The sequence below is a fragment of the Myodes glareolus genome, chromosome 7 (genome assembly GCF_982192425.1).
Source record: "Myodes glareolus chromosome 7, mMyoGla1.1, whole genome shotgun sequence".
NCBI lineage: Eukaryota > Metazoa > Chordata > Mammalia > Rodentia > Cricetidae > Myodes > Myodes glareolus.
Genome location: NC_142032.1, coordinates 1,627,666 through 1,644,450, shown reverse-complemented (window position 1 = coordinate 1,644,450; position 16,785 = coordinate 1,627,666). Strand labels below are relative to the sequence as shown.

The 16,785-nt window shown below is 39.7% G+C and overlaps 1 protein-coding gene across 2 annotated transcripts in view; it reads right to left on the bottom strand.

Moving 5' to 3' along the window:
• Window positions 1–5,312: 5,312 nt before the first annotated feature.
• Window positions 5,313–16,785, bottom strand: part of Rab11fip2 (RAB11 family interacting protein 2) — a 34,890-nt gene continuing 23,417 nt past the window's right edge. For both annotated transcript variants that reach the window (XM_048423215.3, XM_048423216.3), the window contains 2 exons: window positions 11,918–11,963; window positions 5,313–5,996 (listed from right to left, as the gene is read on the bottom strand). In XM_048423215.3, coding sequence (XP_048279172.3) covers window positions 5,769–5,996; window positions 11,918–11,963 — 274 coding nt within the window. In that variant the 3' untranslated portion in view covers window positions 5,313–5,768. The remainder of the gene's footprint in view (window positions 5,997–11,917; window positions 11,964–16,785) is intronic.

Here is a 16,785-nt window from a genome sequence, read left to right as displayed (position 1 = left end):
AAGTGGCTTAGCTCTTAAGTGTAGGACCTGACGTCAGGAGGATCACAACAACTTGTAAGTCCATCCCCGAGGTATCTAATACCTCCAGACCTGTACCCGGGGGCTAGCAGCTTCAGGAAGGGCTTCCACTGTGTCATCTGCACTCTCCCAACAACTGTCTTGTCATACACCCTAACGCCATGGCCCTAGTGTGTGGGGGTGCAGCACCTGTACTGCTGCTCACTCACCATGAGGACGCTTGCTGGGTGAGGCTACAGCCTCTGCTCTCCCACTATTAATGAGGGCACAGCAGGATCCGAGTGGCTTTACAGCAGCTATAATATTTGCTATGTTCATTTCTTTAAAGCAAATTCACCAACTTTGGTCTTAATAGTATTATTCAGACATTATCTTGAATTTGACCACCACACAGTAGAGTTGAAAACACCTAAAAAACTTAAAATCTGTTTTTTTTTTTTTGTTTTTGCCATGAATCCTGGCATACGGTGGGACTACCAAGTGATAAAACCATTAGACATTCAAGCATGAAACTTTAGTGTATAAGAAATATGAGAATATGGAGCACTTGGGGTTCAATAGTTAATTGTAAGCAAGTGTATATCCACAAAAAGAAAAAAGTGTGAACATGCGTTATGCAAGACTCTTTGAGGAAAGCATAAAATGTGATGCTTTTGAATCACAAGCCCATCTTAATATATCATTTCTGAGACAGGAACTGAGTCAAAAACTACCCTGAAAAATGACCACTTCATGCTGCTGGCTTTCAGCTTCCAAAGTGCCCTAAAATGCCTTTGTCTCTGCAGACTGAGAGTTAAGACTAGGCTAGAGCTGACTAGCATGGAAACAGACTAGAAAAAACACCATCAAAGAGAAGGGGCAGGTTAAAGACTGCAAAAACTAAGAACTACTATAGAGTAAGAAGGTATGCCTCTTTGTAGAGACAGCTCTTGTTCTATAGGGACCCAAATGACACCTAGGAACACACATGATCCATATCTCAGAACCCAGAGCCACGCAAGTGCTGAATGCACCACAATCTACATGTTCAGACACACATGTGCATTTGCAGGTATAAGAACCAGTCTCTCTCAGATGGAACCTCAGATGGACACGTATGCTTTTAGATGCTCATGATGAGAGCCATGGGCGTGTGTGGCCTCAGCCATCAGTGGAGGATGAGTGGTTAGAAAACCATGTTTTTGTCAAGCCAACTTACTTTTCCTTGACTACAATTTCCTCCAGAACCTTGCGTCTTCTCTGCCTGGTCTGTGAAGAATAAATGAAGTGACACAGAGAGAGCTCTTGCCATGGCCTCAGCTGGCAGTTAGTTCCCAGCTCTGTGGGAATACGTCTCAGGGCAGAGTGCATGTATCTCCAAATGTGCTGAAGAAAGCTCACTCTTAAGTTCTTAGACACTTCTCTGGGGTGGGAAGATTGCTCGAGGATAAAAGGGATTGCTATGAGAGCCTGACAGCTGAGTCTGACCCCAGATTCCCTGTAAAAGCTGGGCACAGCAGTACAAGTATCTGTAATATCAACACGCCCCTGTGCAGAGAAGGGAGGGACCTATGTACGTTCTCTACACACACACACACACACGCATGCACGCATACATGGGGGGGGAAGAGAGAGAGAGAGAAAGTAAAAAGAAAAGGTACTTGTATTTGACTTCTACATAACTGCTCAGAACCACATTCCCTGTAAGACAGTTCTAGAGACCCTATTGAACACTTGCCCCAACACAACCTGTCTCATTATCAAGAGACAATGAAGAAGCCTTTAGAAATGCATGATAGGGAAAGCTTTATCTACAATAAGATATTCTGATTACTGGATTAAGTTTAAACACTTTAATCAACTATAACAAATCAATTATCATATATAAAAATTCTGACTCATGCATCAGATTACATAAATTATACAACCGTCACATTATACAATGTTTATATACTTTTGTACCTGCAAAAATGTATATGAATTACTAAGCATTTACTTAAGAAGGTAGGGGTAATACTCTTCAATTATAAATAATTCTTACATCATTCAGATACTTGCTAAGAACATACATTTCTAGATCTGCAGCATTTTTTATTCCTCACAATACATACAATCTAGAAGCTCCAGAAATTAAAAAGCCCAAATGTACCATTAAATAACAGATTTCAATTCCATTGTAAGGGTTGATTTTTTTTTGACAGAGAAAAGTAAATGAAATAAAACGTCAACTTTAGTTTAATGCTTGAAGAGCTTCTACACATCTTATTAAATACACCAGGAAGCCCTTCGTATGCAGATTAATTAGTGAAGGTGCTACCTATTGCATATTAAATACTTTCAAGGACAGCATCTGGATTATTAAAGTTACAAATCTGTGAAAATGGGGGCTTTCCGTATGTGCTGACAGACCCTCTCCAGACCACCACGAGCTCCCAGTGTAGTCCTGCCCTCCGCTGAGCAGATCAAGTGACTGGGCACGCTCACACCTCACCCACACATGCACCTGTAGGAAAGATGAGCACACAGATGGCAGAGTTTGGCCTGCTTTCCCAATCCAAGGTAAGCTGCTTTTATTTTCCAGTAAAATAAAGGCTTCAGTGTAACAGTTACTACGGATACTTCGTGATGGCAAATCCGCCTTTCTATTTTTTGTTTAAGAGTCCTTGTTCAAGAATGAGCACTCACATGGGGGTGGGGAGTAGGATGCAGCAGGAGTGGGGAGATAGTAACAGGGACATAAAAAAGCAGGTCTGTCACTAATGAGCTTATTTACTTAGGTTTCCACTCGTGAAACCCTTTTAAATACAAGGTGACATTTTCACAGCTGGAAAATTACAACTAGATCTTGATTTACTGCCAAAAGCAATACACGTAGTTATGTATACTCTATGAATAATACTACGTTCATGGGAAGAGGGACAAACTAGGGTCAATGCAGACGACAGCAGCAAAGGCAATGCTCCCAACACTTACCACTAATGGGTCACACTGCATCTTATGTACAAGCCTGAGCAAGGACCTTGGTGTCCGAGGAAGGACACTGAAGGCCCAGCAGCCAGGTGATGTGCAATACTGTCAAGCTGAGCTTAGAACTGGGAAGAGACTGATCGCAAAATACTATTGTTGTAAGAAATAGTTTAATTATGTAACAGAGTGTGTTAGCTTAAATCAGGCTTGAGAGAAGTGTTGATTCTGTGATTTAAAAAAAATCTTTCTGTCAGTAGAAGTGGTTTTGAGCATGTATTTTTAAGCTACAAGTAGAAATAAAATTTCCTTAAAAAAAAATCTATTGTGCATGCACTGTTTACTGAAACATACATTTTATTTCCACTACAAGTTAATACAAAAATAAACCACTAGAAAGTTCCATGTGCCATTTGGAAAATAAGCCAATCATCTCCTCGGCTTCTCTGTGCAGTGTGAGGCTCACACTTACGCTCAGGCACAGCCACACACTATGTGCATTTGTTTTACTTCTACGTTTGTTATGTTGACTGATGACAAAAACATTAAGTTCACGAGTGAATATAACATTTTACAGAGTGTAAATGGATACTTTTTATTTGTCTTAGACTTTTGTTTGTAATTTAGGAACAATAATTGTGTCTGAGATAAACCTCACTGCCTCTAAGACTGCCACCGGACAAAGCTTCATTTCAGATTCTGAAGAGGCACACCCATTCTGCCTGGCCAGTCACTAAGGGCAGATAAGTCCATGTACACAAGTTCATATGACAGCAAAAACTGTGCCTTATAACTTACTTCTCATTGAAAGGAGCCGCGGCTTTTGAATCATGCTTTCCAGATGAGATTTATGTAAAACTTATTCCTAGGATAAAACCAACAGGCAGCTCAGGTTCACTCGAGAAAGGATACATTTGGCTAACGCATGTCATTGCACCTGCAGATATCTGTCACAGCACTGAAAACACAGATCTGGGTGACTTAAAAAGTGGATGAGTCTCAGCAATACCATGATGAAAATATGCTAAGAATTTTAAGAATTTGGTAACATCTAATAGATGTTAATTTTAAATGGCATTATTTAAAAATAATATTTACCAAGACCTCACATGGGAAAATCAAATCTACACTAGACTTTGAAGTTTATTATAGAATCACTTTAATTATAAGTGGAAGGAAAATTGATTTTAAAAAGCCATTTTTCCTTCTCTATTTTAAATTTAGAAAAGTATCTAAGTTTGTATTGGGGAAATAATTCACTTCAAAACCCATGTTTTCTAGAAAACCACAAAAACTCAGAAAATACAGATAATTAGGGATTTTGTGAGTAAAATATGAAAATCAGCAAAACTGTAATCTCTGCTTTCATTTAACTTTCAGTGAAGTCTTACTAGAGATAAGTATCAGAAAAATGCCGTTTACTACAGGGTTTGGAGCGTGCTCGGCATCGGTCTCTGTGTGCAGGCAGTCTTTCCCTCTCAATTCAGAAAGACAGTCTGTTTCAGAGTGTTTAGATCTGAAAGGTTGAAACACTGGCAGAAGATCAGCAATATTCTTATCTCATTGCTTTTCATTTTAAATTTGAGAATAATTTTCTACAAATACATAAAGCTAATCCACAGAGGAACTACCATTCTAGGCAGGTGGGCTTAAACAGACCCCATAATTTGGTGACAAATCTATTCCTCAAGGTGGCCATGGGGTGCCCCTGCTGTGAGGATGGTGAAGGCTGCTCTCATCACTCACTGCTGCAGTGAGTCTCCGCTCAGGTAGGTACTACCACTACTGATGAAACTGAAAACAAGCCCTTCATTCTAGAACTTGCTGCTGCCTTGGGTTAGTTATCAGGATCTCCACCCTCAGCTCCTTTTCAGATATGACTTTGCTGTTGTCTTTGCTCATGATCTACAGTAGAGCAAATTGTACTAGCCTATCTCCTGCTTACACTTCCATAAACTCAAATACCAGGAGAACACTGGCTGAAGAAATCCATGCTTCTGTGGAAAGAATAAAGAGTCCTAAACTTTGCCATTACTTGAAAAGACTTGACATGTGTTTGGGCACAGGGCTCTGGGGTGGGGGTGGTGGTTGATGTTGGAGGCTGGAGTTGGATTAGTGAATGAATCCTTTCAAGATCAGGGTTCAGAAAATTGGGAGTGGATTGAGGCAGCTTCTCCACTGAGGTGGAGCGGTCCTGGTAATAAGCAGTCCTGGGTGTATACTGCAAAAGCATATTTTAAACTATGAGATTGGTATCCTAACCTTAGAGGCAACCACTTGTTTTTCAATGTCTTAAAAACACACGTGTATATGAGGTATATGCATGTACTGTATACACAGAGACACTTGAACATACATAGTCATATATAGGAGGAACTTGCTTTTTTAGTAGTGTTTATAATGAGCAGTGTTCCTGACACTAACTGTCTAGACTGACTCCTAAGAATCCAGCAATAGTATCAGTTCTGCTTCATGGAATCTGTTCCTGAGGAATAACTCGTGGGCTGTTGAAGATGGCTCCAGGCCTATGGCAGACAGGGGTCCAGAACCAGCACCCGAATGATGCCACAGAACTGCTCACTCACCAAGGCATGGCCCATTTTCAGTGTAGAGCTCAGAGCGCTTTACGCCCTCCAAAGGTCACTCTAGATAATACCTGTGGAAATGTACAGGACCAACACTTCTTCCCAATGATGGAGGAGAGGTGAAACCTGACACTGTGGTCTCTTCCAATAACACACTCCCTTTCTTCCTTCCTGTTCTCTCCCACTCTCTTCTCAACTATAAATACTGTCCTGTTGGCTCCTCTAGCTATTGGCGAACTTGCCGGCTTTCCTGGATGGCTCGTAGGGCACTCGCAGGATGCTGGGCGTCTCCTCCATCACCCTGACAAGGAGGTTGTCAATGTAGTCCTCCAGCTCCCGGATGTGGGTGTCCTTCCTCCGAAGAAGTTCTTTGTGCTTCACCAGCTCCTGCAGCACCTCTTCGTAGGTCAGACTCCGGTACCCAGCCGTGGTATCGAAAGGATTGTTGTCCTGGAATGAAATGCAGACTTCCTTTAGCAGGCAGGACCCAGTGACCGACATTAAGAGTTGGTCATAATTTCATCTCTGGTTTTGCTGAGGCTGATAAAGTTCCTCTCCAGCCATAGAAAGAACCAGGGTGTCAGTTCCCAGGTGCCAGCTATCCAGGCAGGAAGGAAGGCAGAGAGATGAAAAGTCTTCTGCACATGAAGCTCCTTCTTACATGCCAGTAAGGACTAAACCACAACATGAGCTGAGGATGTGGCTCGGTGGCAGAGCACTTGCTTAGCTTTCAGAAGGCCCTAGGCTCCATCCCCAGCATGACAGAGGAAATGGATGGAACATGCTCTATAATTTCAAACTACAAGTTAGCCAATGTAATGAAAATATGTTAAAACTAAACATCTGTAGGTATCTAACCAAAGAACTGCCAAGAAGTTATGAAAACTGCAATAGCGATATCACACATATAGACACCACACATCCAGACACTGTATTCATAGACACTACACACACTGACACCATACATATAGAAAGACAGCACACATAGACACTGTACATATAGACATTGCATTACAGACCCCACACCTAGAGACACTACACAGATAGACCCTGTATTTATAGACACTACACATCCAGATGCTGTGCTCACAGAAACAGTCCACTAAATTCAGATTCACACTTTCGTCTGTACTTTTTATTGACGATGGTTATAAGACACAGAAATATCAGTCTCATTCTCTAATTTGTTGAAAAATGATGAAGGCACCTGGAACTAAATCAATGATCATGGTCCATGGGTATAATTTCTGTCTTAGCTGACCAGCAAGGTGAGCTTTTTCTCCCTGAGTAATGGATGTTCCAGTTCTCATAAACAGCATCCAGTTGTTTGATGCTGTTATCAGGAAGCTTAGAGCTCACTCAGCTACAGCCACATTACTACTTAAGCAGCCAGGACAGCTGCACACCCTCTCTTCCCACATATTCACTTAGCTAACCATTTTCTAGTGGCAAAAAAAGGGGGAAAAACAAGCAAAAGCACAAATATAACCAAAAGAGGGTTTTGCTTTAACTTTTTTTTTATTCTAACAGTGCTGTGAGAACGAAGATGGGCCTGTACTACTCCCTGGATCCCAATGTTCTGGGATTTAGATCGTCACTATGTAAATGTCTCGACAAAAAGCAATACATTTATGCCTTGAAAACACAGTTCTATCCCTGTAGCTTTCTTGTTCCTAAGGCAGGACTCAGAGAATCTGTCCCACAGAGGATGGCTGAGGCCTGGGGAGTCAGAAAAACTTCTGTTCCCACAGGAAGTTCGTGTCTCCCCCATCTTCAGCATCCTCTTTGGTTGTTACGTATTTGGAACTTTTCAATTGAAGCCAAGGCCGGCTCTTCACCATATGCTCGCACTACAAGACCCCAGCAGAAGTCAGAGTGACACCCCAGTCACTCAGATGTGTCTTCTTCCTGGACATGCACACTTTAGGCTAAAGTCTCTCACATACCCCAGGCCTTGGGGATCAGGTAGTGACAGCTCGCAGGAGGTTCCACACTGTTCAGGAGAAATGGGCAGTGTGATGAGCGTGGACAACTAGCAAACAGGCTCAGTGGCCTGCCGCTGGCCCGAGAGGTGTGGCCAGAAAACAAGTGGGGGGTGGTGATGCCCCCGGCACCATCCAGCCTGGGCAGTGCCACCCTTGAGGGCCAAGAGCATTTTCCTACAGGAAAGGAGAAATCATTTAAGGTTTCTAAGCAGAAATGAATCACTTCTTAGCTTTTCTGCTACGATCAACTGTAAGCAGAAATACCTTTGAGGCTATGTTCTAGGAAAGTAACATGACAATGGTGGGTAAGAAAGTATGAGTGAACAGAGGCTACTTCCAGAGCTACTGAAATACTGAAAACATGAATTTGGATGCTATAAAAACCTTAACAGCCTCTATAAAACCATGATAAAATATGCAAATAACCTTTAATAAACATTAACTTAAAATAGAACCATTTAAAAAATAATTACCAAGACCTCAAACAGGAAAATAAAATCCTTTACTAGATATTGAAGTCTATTATAAATTTATTTTAAGCATAAGTCAATAAATATAATATTTAAGAAAAGTGAGTTTGAATTCTGAAATAAATACTTTAAACAACTCATTTTATTTTCCATTAGCAAATACAAAAAAAATGAAATTTTCTGAATTAAATAACTCATGCCCCAACATTTCAAATGTTGCTCTTAAATCCTGTAAGGATAATTCTGAAGCTAAGTGTTAGCTGTGACCTTTCCTCTTGGGTCAATTAAGCCTATAACATAGTATATTGGTACCAGATGTTTAGAAGTATATTATAAATTTATTAATTATATTCTCATAAAATATACATTGTATTATGAAATTGTCTATAGTAAAGGCAAGACAAATTATAGAGATATTTTTAATTTGTTAGAAAGAACTAAGCTTTGTACTTAAGTACAGGTAATAACGTATAAAGCACAAGTAATAATGTATAAAGACAAGGCAGGGATCAGGCTGAATCTCACACCCTTTATCTGATGAAGCATCTCCAACTCCCTTCAGCTCCAGAATTCTGCTATCCATTCACTGATTTTTTTTTACTGAGCTACATTTTAAAATAATAAGTTCAAACTACTGTGATTTTACTTTATTAACAAAATATTTACTGGAAAATCTGAGAATCGTGGGATTATGATATTAAACTGAACGGCCTATTTTACTTACAGGGTGCAGGCTTTATGTTCCTGCTTTCTTTTAATGAATTTAACATAGTGACATCCATTAAGACTCTCTAATTTTAATCAAATTATATATAAATACAATGTTTTTTTTTCAAATTACAAGTGATGGCACACATTTAAAAATCATTCACAGGGGTGGGGATGGGAAGGTGGAGGAAATGGGAGAAGGGGAAGGAGTGGGAATTGAGATTGGTATGTAAAATGAAAAAAAGATTTTTTCTTTTCTAAAAAAATAAGTAAAAATCATTTACATGTGGTGTGGGGGTAATATTTAATACTGAACCAATAATACTTGTTAATGTAGTTAATATTTTAACATTTACCTTAAAATAAGGAAGCTAAATGATATGCCAAAAAGATTCCATTATGACATAAGTGGTCTAAATGCCATGATAGGAATCATTAGTCTTGCAAGATTACTGAATACTGTTTTCAGATTTCAGAGTACTGTTTGCAAGATTTCAGAATACTGTTCAAGACTTTACAGTCAGAATGAACAATATACACACATATTCCTTATCTCCTTCACGCCATCTACTTCCTAGAAATGAAGTTCAGCCCTTAGTAAGGTTCTCCTGTCTTCTTTTCAGGAGGATTTTTACCTGAAATTCAGCATCATGTTTCTGAACATGAAAGCATCTTAGAGACCCATGTACCATAAACTACACTCTGGGAAAGAATAAAAATAATTAATACAGCTCAGCCTTGACTCCAGATTTTATTCAATATTTGAGAACCATGTAAATTTTCTAATTTTAGGCATATAATTCTTAAATTGATATATTAACACACACATTTAGAACTTCAAAGGAAATAATAAATATGAATATTAACTAATATAAACAATGCTGAAAATATTTTCTGGTTACAAAAAGTAGTTTGCTTAAAGAGGAATACTTTCGAACAAATACAAAAATTATTTTTCAAAGGTGTATTTACTCATATCTAGGAAAAACTGAAAACTGCAACCTTGCAACCTTGAAACCGGTAAAGGGTAAATGCAGCCTGCAATAGGACTGCCATGAGTTCAGGATTTTGCCCCCACACTTCATGAACAGCACACAATTTTAAGATGTTTTCCTATCTTGAAATTTAACATAAATTTTCCTCGTTTCTTTCCTTTCACAACTAATCTTTTCCCTTCTCCACTTCACGTCTGCTGAAAGTCAAGTCCCTCATGCAGACACAAAGGCGAAGGACCGACAAGAGAGGAGCGTCCTCTATGACGTTTTCCATCAGAAATTTAAATAATAAGACTCATGTAGAAGATTCTCCGAATTAGTAGTTATTTTTACCTTACACACAATCTAGTCTTCTAAACTAGGAAATATATATATATGTAAATTTTACAATATTTAAATCCAGACAAAAGCAAATTATCATGACTCAAAATAACTAAAGATTTGAAGAAAGGTTGTCCTGGTAACCAAATATTGGTGTGGTACTAACTGACATGCATGGTGACCGGAGGAGAGCGAGGGAGGAGACGAGGGCCTGGCGTTCGCGGATCATCTCATTATTGTATAATGAGGAACTCTGCTCTGGGAACATCATCCCAGCTACTTTCACATCTTTTGTCCTCCTCTCTTCATCTCCCTTTCAGTTCTTAATTAGGCCTTAAAGAGCTCACACTGCCCTTTCAACTGGCTACTGCTCCTGCCTAAACACCGAGCCTCCACAGACAGGTGTTGGCACCAGCATAGCCGACATACAAACCTAATTACACAATACTCCGTCCAGAAGGAGAGAAAATAACTTGGTGGATGGCTATTACTGGAGAACTTCATGTAAATTACTTCAAACATCTTATAATCTTCAACATAAAAATTGTTCAAATACTTCTCCTGAAAACTAGTCTGTAAGGACGCTTTCTCCTCTTAATTGTATCTTGCAGTACATTAGCAACACCTAGTAATCCTTTAACTGTCATTTAGAATAGTTAGATTCCAGAGGAAAATAATCACACATCAAGGATTCTTTTATCACCTTTAAATCCTTGAACTAAAACAATTTTCACATTTTATTTCTTTAAAGATTTCTGAGGATGTTTTAACAGCAATAAATTATAAGATTTGGAAAAGTACATCTGCAAGCACATAGAAATTGTAATTAAGGTTACCTAATAAACAATAGCTACATATTAAATCAATTTTTGATGTTGCATTTTGTTTGAGATTAAGTAACAGCCCAGTAGAATTCATTTCACGATCTGATCAAAGGCTGACTTCATATAATCTGACATTGCTTCAAGACTGCCATATTATAAAGACTTGAGTATTTCTGAAACATCAAAACTTAAAAGTCATTTACATAAAACAGCAAAAGCATTATCTAAAGCCCTGTTCATCCATAGTGTCTTCTACCATTCTTTAGACACATATCTGCACTTAAATGGCTTATAAAATAAACTGTAACCCCCACCTTAACTTCTTTTAGACAAACCATATACTAGAAATTGTGATATAAAATTGCTAGAAATAAAACTAAACACATCTGGATCATACGCATTAAGGACAGATGGTTGAAACGGCAGTCAGCGGCCTCTTTCTGATGCTCAGTAAGAATGTAGTTTCCCCCCAAGAACATCTGCCTGTATTTTTATAAAGTGAATTTTCTTCAGGTCAACATATTTAGAAGACTCAGATATAACTGAACTCTCCTTCAGATAACAATAAGACAAAGTTAAGCTATCTCAGCAATTCCTGCAAACGGCACAAATTCATTTAACCGACTGCCACCTATCCCGGGATAGCTCTGGTTTGGGTCTGACTTGGAAAGTAAGTGTCCTGAGTTATCTGTCCTTCCAAAGCCTTGCCTGGTAAACTCCAGTCTCCTACAGTGCTAACAACATACGCCAGTCTCCTCTCACAGCAGTAGTGCTGACTCTGACATACAGCTTTCATGTTCAGGTCACAAGTAAGAAACAAACATGTATACACTAGGTATTTTTCGATTGTAACTGCATCAGCTTGAACTGTCTCTGAGCACAAACAGAAGCCACACTCACTTGTATACTAAAGGCAAGGTCTCAATTTCACTTTCTTTTTTCTCCCCAAACCATCATGCTGATCAATACTTCCACTAAGGCAATCAGGGAGACAGAGGCATTTGGGAAATGTGCTGTAGAGAAGGCAGGCTTTCTCTCTGGAAATCATGTACCCCCTTGCCAACTTACCGGGATTTTCCTGAGGTCTTCACTGCTTGTTGGATTCATATGAAAACTAAATAATAAAAGCATAAAATAAAGGTTAAATATGCAAGTCAATACAGTAAGAAACAAACATTTTTAGTCATACTGAAACGTGTCTGTCTAAAGTCCTAGCTTTCGTAAGTGAAATTCAATTCAAATAGCAAAACAATATTTACTCAACAACCTTAAAGCATTTGCAGGTTTAAACCCTCAAAGAAAATCTTCCAGTTATCAGAACCAAAGAACCACCAATCTTAAATACTCAGTTTCTAAATATCCTTAAGCATAGTGACTTTACCAGCAAATATATCATGAAAGAGGTTCTTATTAAATATTCGTCATCTTATAAAGACATACTCAACCCTGCCGATATATTACTATGGAAAGCTGAGCAAATGTAGATTTGAAAAGGTTACAAAGTAAAAGAGCTCAGCCACCCTTTGTTTAAAATGTCAGCTGAATTGGAGAAACTAACTTTCAAACCTTACCTTGTCAAAGAGAATGAGTCCAGGGGCTGAAACTATTTCTGTCATTAATGTGATTTCTAAGTAGCTAGCTTCCAAAATTTAGTCAGAAAACAGACCCAAACAAAACAGATCTTGTTCATTTGGAGACATCACAGCAGAATGCCACAGCCACTTTCTCCTTTGAAACATGCCCATTAGGAAGGAGACTGCAACCACCCCAGAGAAGCTCAACTTCAAAGCCATCTGATGAGTAAATATTTCATCAGTGCTCCTCCACTTTAAATTGTACCCAGCATTTAAGACACTCATCCCCGGAACAGCCACAAAGCATATTAATGTCCTAGGAGGTTTTTTGTTCCACATGCACACATTAAAAAGAAGACTTAACTATAAGTCATATTTTTCCATTATCTGCATACTACATAAAAAATAGACTCCTCTAAAGAGTTAAGGAATTCACTTTTAAAATCTGAACTGTGTGAAAGAAAGTGTAGACGCTGGAAATCTTGTCTGGAATACATCCCTAATTACAGGTACATGTCATGTCCCACACTGCAAACCCTAAAAGGCATGACGCTTGCAGGACTTCAGCAAGAGAACTTCCTATGTAGTCAGGGTACACTTATTACGACTAGGGTTTGCACAGCCAGATTATAAGAACTGGGTGCTGACCTTTCCCAGGAAGAGAGCCCATGGAAGCACTTGAACATTGCAGTAGGCCGGGTGACTAGGCAGACAACCAGGAGACACTGCGCACCTGCAGTGAACCACTGGCAGGCTTATGTGGCTACCACATTTCCCCATCCCTGTATGTCATCATCTGCATGGTTTTCTTCAAGGTCCTACACTGGTGTCATAGACTCATCCATGCCTCAAAGCCCTGACAAGAAATGAAACGATAATAACAAAGTCTCAAAGGCCACCATTAGAGTCCCCTGTACCTACAGTGTTGTACTGTGGCAGCAACTGCTAACGGGTGGTTTCTGCTTTCTCCAGTTCTCAATCTAAGCAGTGGAATGAAAGGGCCAGCGAGACTCATGTCCCCTTGCTCCATGACCTTGTGTATGCTTCCTGATAAGCAGCATACTGCACTATACACATATGCACTGGTTGACAGTTCCAGGGATAACACAGTTTACATGCAGGACATGGTGCCAGAACAACAAAGTGCTCATGAGTACAGAAGGAGCTGAGGGCCCTGAAGCTGTGGCTCTACCCCTGAGCCTGTTGCTTTGTGACCAAGTTACTTTGACTACATCTTGGTTCTTTCACCTGTAAACCATGATGGCAAAAATATCTCTCAAACAAGACTGCTTGTCTGAATAGAGAACATGAATGGACTAGCAAGGAAAACCAAGGGTAGAAACAGCATGTTCCATGATTTCATGAACATTTGAGGTACTTTATCTGGCCTCTTAAACTCTTAATCAAAATTAACTGTTATTTTCATGCCAATTAAGAGGGTCATATGACACCATTTTCTATCTTCCATAATTTCATTAAAAAAATAATGGATATCAGGCAACTATACAAGTTCTTCCACTACTGACTGGTAGAATCTGGCTCCAAGATCTGTCCTAATCGGGACACCAGCCCTATGCCTGTTCCCTGGTGATTTATCTTTGCAAGTGCTGACTGCTGCTGAATCCTCAACACAAGCATTTTATATGAAACGGCCAACCTCACTTCACTGTGGGATAAAGTCTAGTTCACAGGACGGAAGGGTGGGGTATCCTAGAATTCTTAGAGCAAGTGTGGGGGTCATGCTCTCTGACAGGATTCATTGAAGAAGGCCTGTTTCATGGGAGAAGCAGAACTTGAGACTCCATGAAAGACAGACAGAGGCTTGGCTGTCTAGAAGACGCTCTGTGGACACTTGGGGACAGCGATGTGTGCTAGGTAGTGGTGTCACTACAGAACTTTGGAGCACAAACTGCAGGAGTTCTAAGGCCAAACCCAAGGACCTCAGACCTTATCCATGAAGCAGCAAGCATGTTTCCCAAAAATATTAGTCTCCTCTCAATGAAATATCAACATTCCACATTTGAGGTTCTTATCTACTTCGTTCTACTCAAAGAATAAAATACCATGACTGTATCTATTCAGTGGTCTGTCTCAGGGAGAAATTATTGAACGAAGAAATAACAGAAACATGGGCATTATATTATCAAAAGGATTTTTGAGGAACACATTTAGATCAGATTTTTATTAAAATCACAAATATGAAGTGTTCAGCAATTTTTGCTCAGGAAGCTAAAATGAAACTCAAGAACCTGAGACAGACTGAAGATCCTTGGAATTTACCCTGTAAGAGCTGGGAGGGCCAGGTATTCAGGGCAGCAGCCCAGCCCCTGCTCTCCACCTTAGCCTGTGAGCTGAGGTCCCTACTCTACACCATGTGCTGAGTGAGGTTCCCACACTGGTATTGTCTGAAATCCAAAGGCTGAGCCCTCCTTTGTGGTCTGCTTTGTATACACACACTGACGTGTCAAACACATGACCAACTCAGTCATTCATGGCTGACTTTTTTTAATCTGTCCTTACATGGCAGAAAAAAGAGTTAACTGAACTGGATTGAATTAGTGTGGTGCAAAATAAAATGTCTCTATTTATTGAAGTGTGGCACCAATTTGTGACTGGTGTCCTCATGTCAGACAAGATATAGAATAATACAGTTTGACTGCTCAACTGAGCTGCTGACGAGTTAGGGGACGGTGTCTTCAATCAGGTAGAAAATAAATCTGGATATGCTCGTGGAGAAGAAGGAGTCTGCATGAACTAAACTCCAGAATTTAAGTTTAATTTTAGAAAAAGACCTGAAGAAGTTTGAAGGAGCCACAGGATCCTAAAGTACTTTTTAAACAGATTAAAAAGTATTTTTAACTCATATGTGTAAATATATTTTAAAGGGATAAAATGTCTTAACCTTAACACACTCAAGTTTTCAGGTAAAAACATCAATTTTTTATCTGCAAATTCATTTAAAAATTCTGAAAAATGTTTACAAATAAACTCTAACTATAAAATTTAAAATATAAACTATTGTGCTTTTAAAAAATATTTTATAGAAATCATTAACTTTCCTATAATATCATTTATTAATTTATCTTAAAGTCAGAGTAAGGAGTAAGTAATAACTGACTAGAAATTGCATCCTGTATTATACTAGTCTGTCGGACATAGGCACTAAAAACAAACCTGTCCTTATAAAGTGACCAACTTGATTGTTACAGTGGTGACTCGTGCTTCTGGTGGTACTCAACATGTTTCCTTCCTAAAGCAAACACAGTCTTTAAAGCAGGAAGCTCTGAGACAGGGAAGAACTGTTCAGAATGGTACAGCACTTGTAAAGACAATGGATATCTGAAAACAAAGGCCTAGTACAAGCAGATACAACTTTGCAACCGCCAGGCTTCAGGATGGGAAACCCTCCAAGCAGGAGGTTATCACTGCAAAGACTGCTCTTCCAAAGCTAGGGAACATCTTACACTTTCTACTTCTCTTTCTAAACACCATCACTGTTCAAATGACAACATTTATTTTGGCCTACAGCTTTGTGCATTTTTCATTTAATATGTGAACCCAAAGTACTGACAACTCCAGAGTTGTACCACCTGGCAGGGGGAGGGGCAGTATCTTCAGACACTGGTCAGAACCTTACTGTGTGAAGGAAGCAAGTGTAACTCTAAACCACTAAAGAAAAACTTCTGACAGTAATTATTTTCCGAGGTCAGTATCCTATTGATTCTGTCCTTAAGTGATGGGAGCAGACTCTAGGAAGCTCAGCTTCCTCCAGTGGCAAGGGCAGGTGGGAGAAGGCACTCCAAGAAGCCATGTGCATCATTAAACCTTTAACATGTATGAGACTATGAGAGAAACATGCTTCACAGCACTGGACTGGTATACTAGAGAGGAGATATGAACACCAGCCCTTGTAGCAAAAGGAAATTACTCTCGCACACTCTGTAAGCCCCACGCCCCCAACACTGCTTCTTTGATGATGAACTTCTACAGGCGGTCACCTCACTCGCCAACCTCTCCTTCCACTGCACCAATGGCTACTCTTTCTTTTTGAGATCTTTTTTCCTGTTCAGCATGCCAGCCTAATTTCCTCCTGAAGTCCCGATGCCCTTTTACTTGCCACCTTCCTCCTTTTGTTCTGGGAAGTGCCAGCTATTTCCTAGGAAAGTGGCCAGACCTCTCTCTACTCAACCTAGATGGTTCATCTCTCCTGCTGCTTTAGCTGCTACCACAATACAGATGAAAGGCTGAAATATTTTTCTCTACAAACACAACTTCTTTATCTTCTAGAATACTGGGCTTACAAATGTCTTGCTACAGATTCAGAACAAGACTACTACCTGCACCTCAAGGTAAATATGCCTG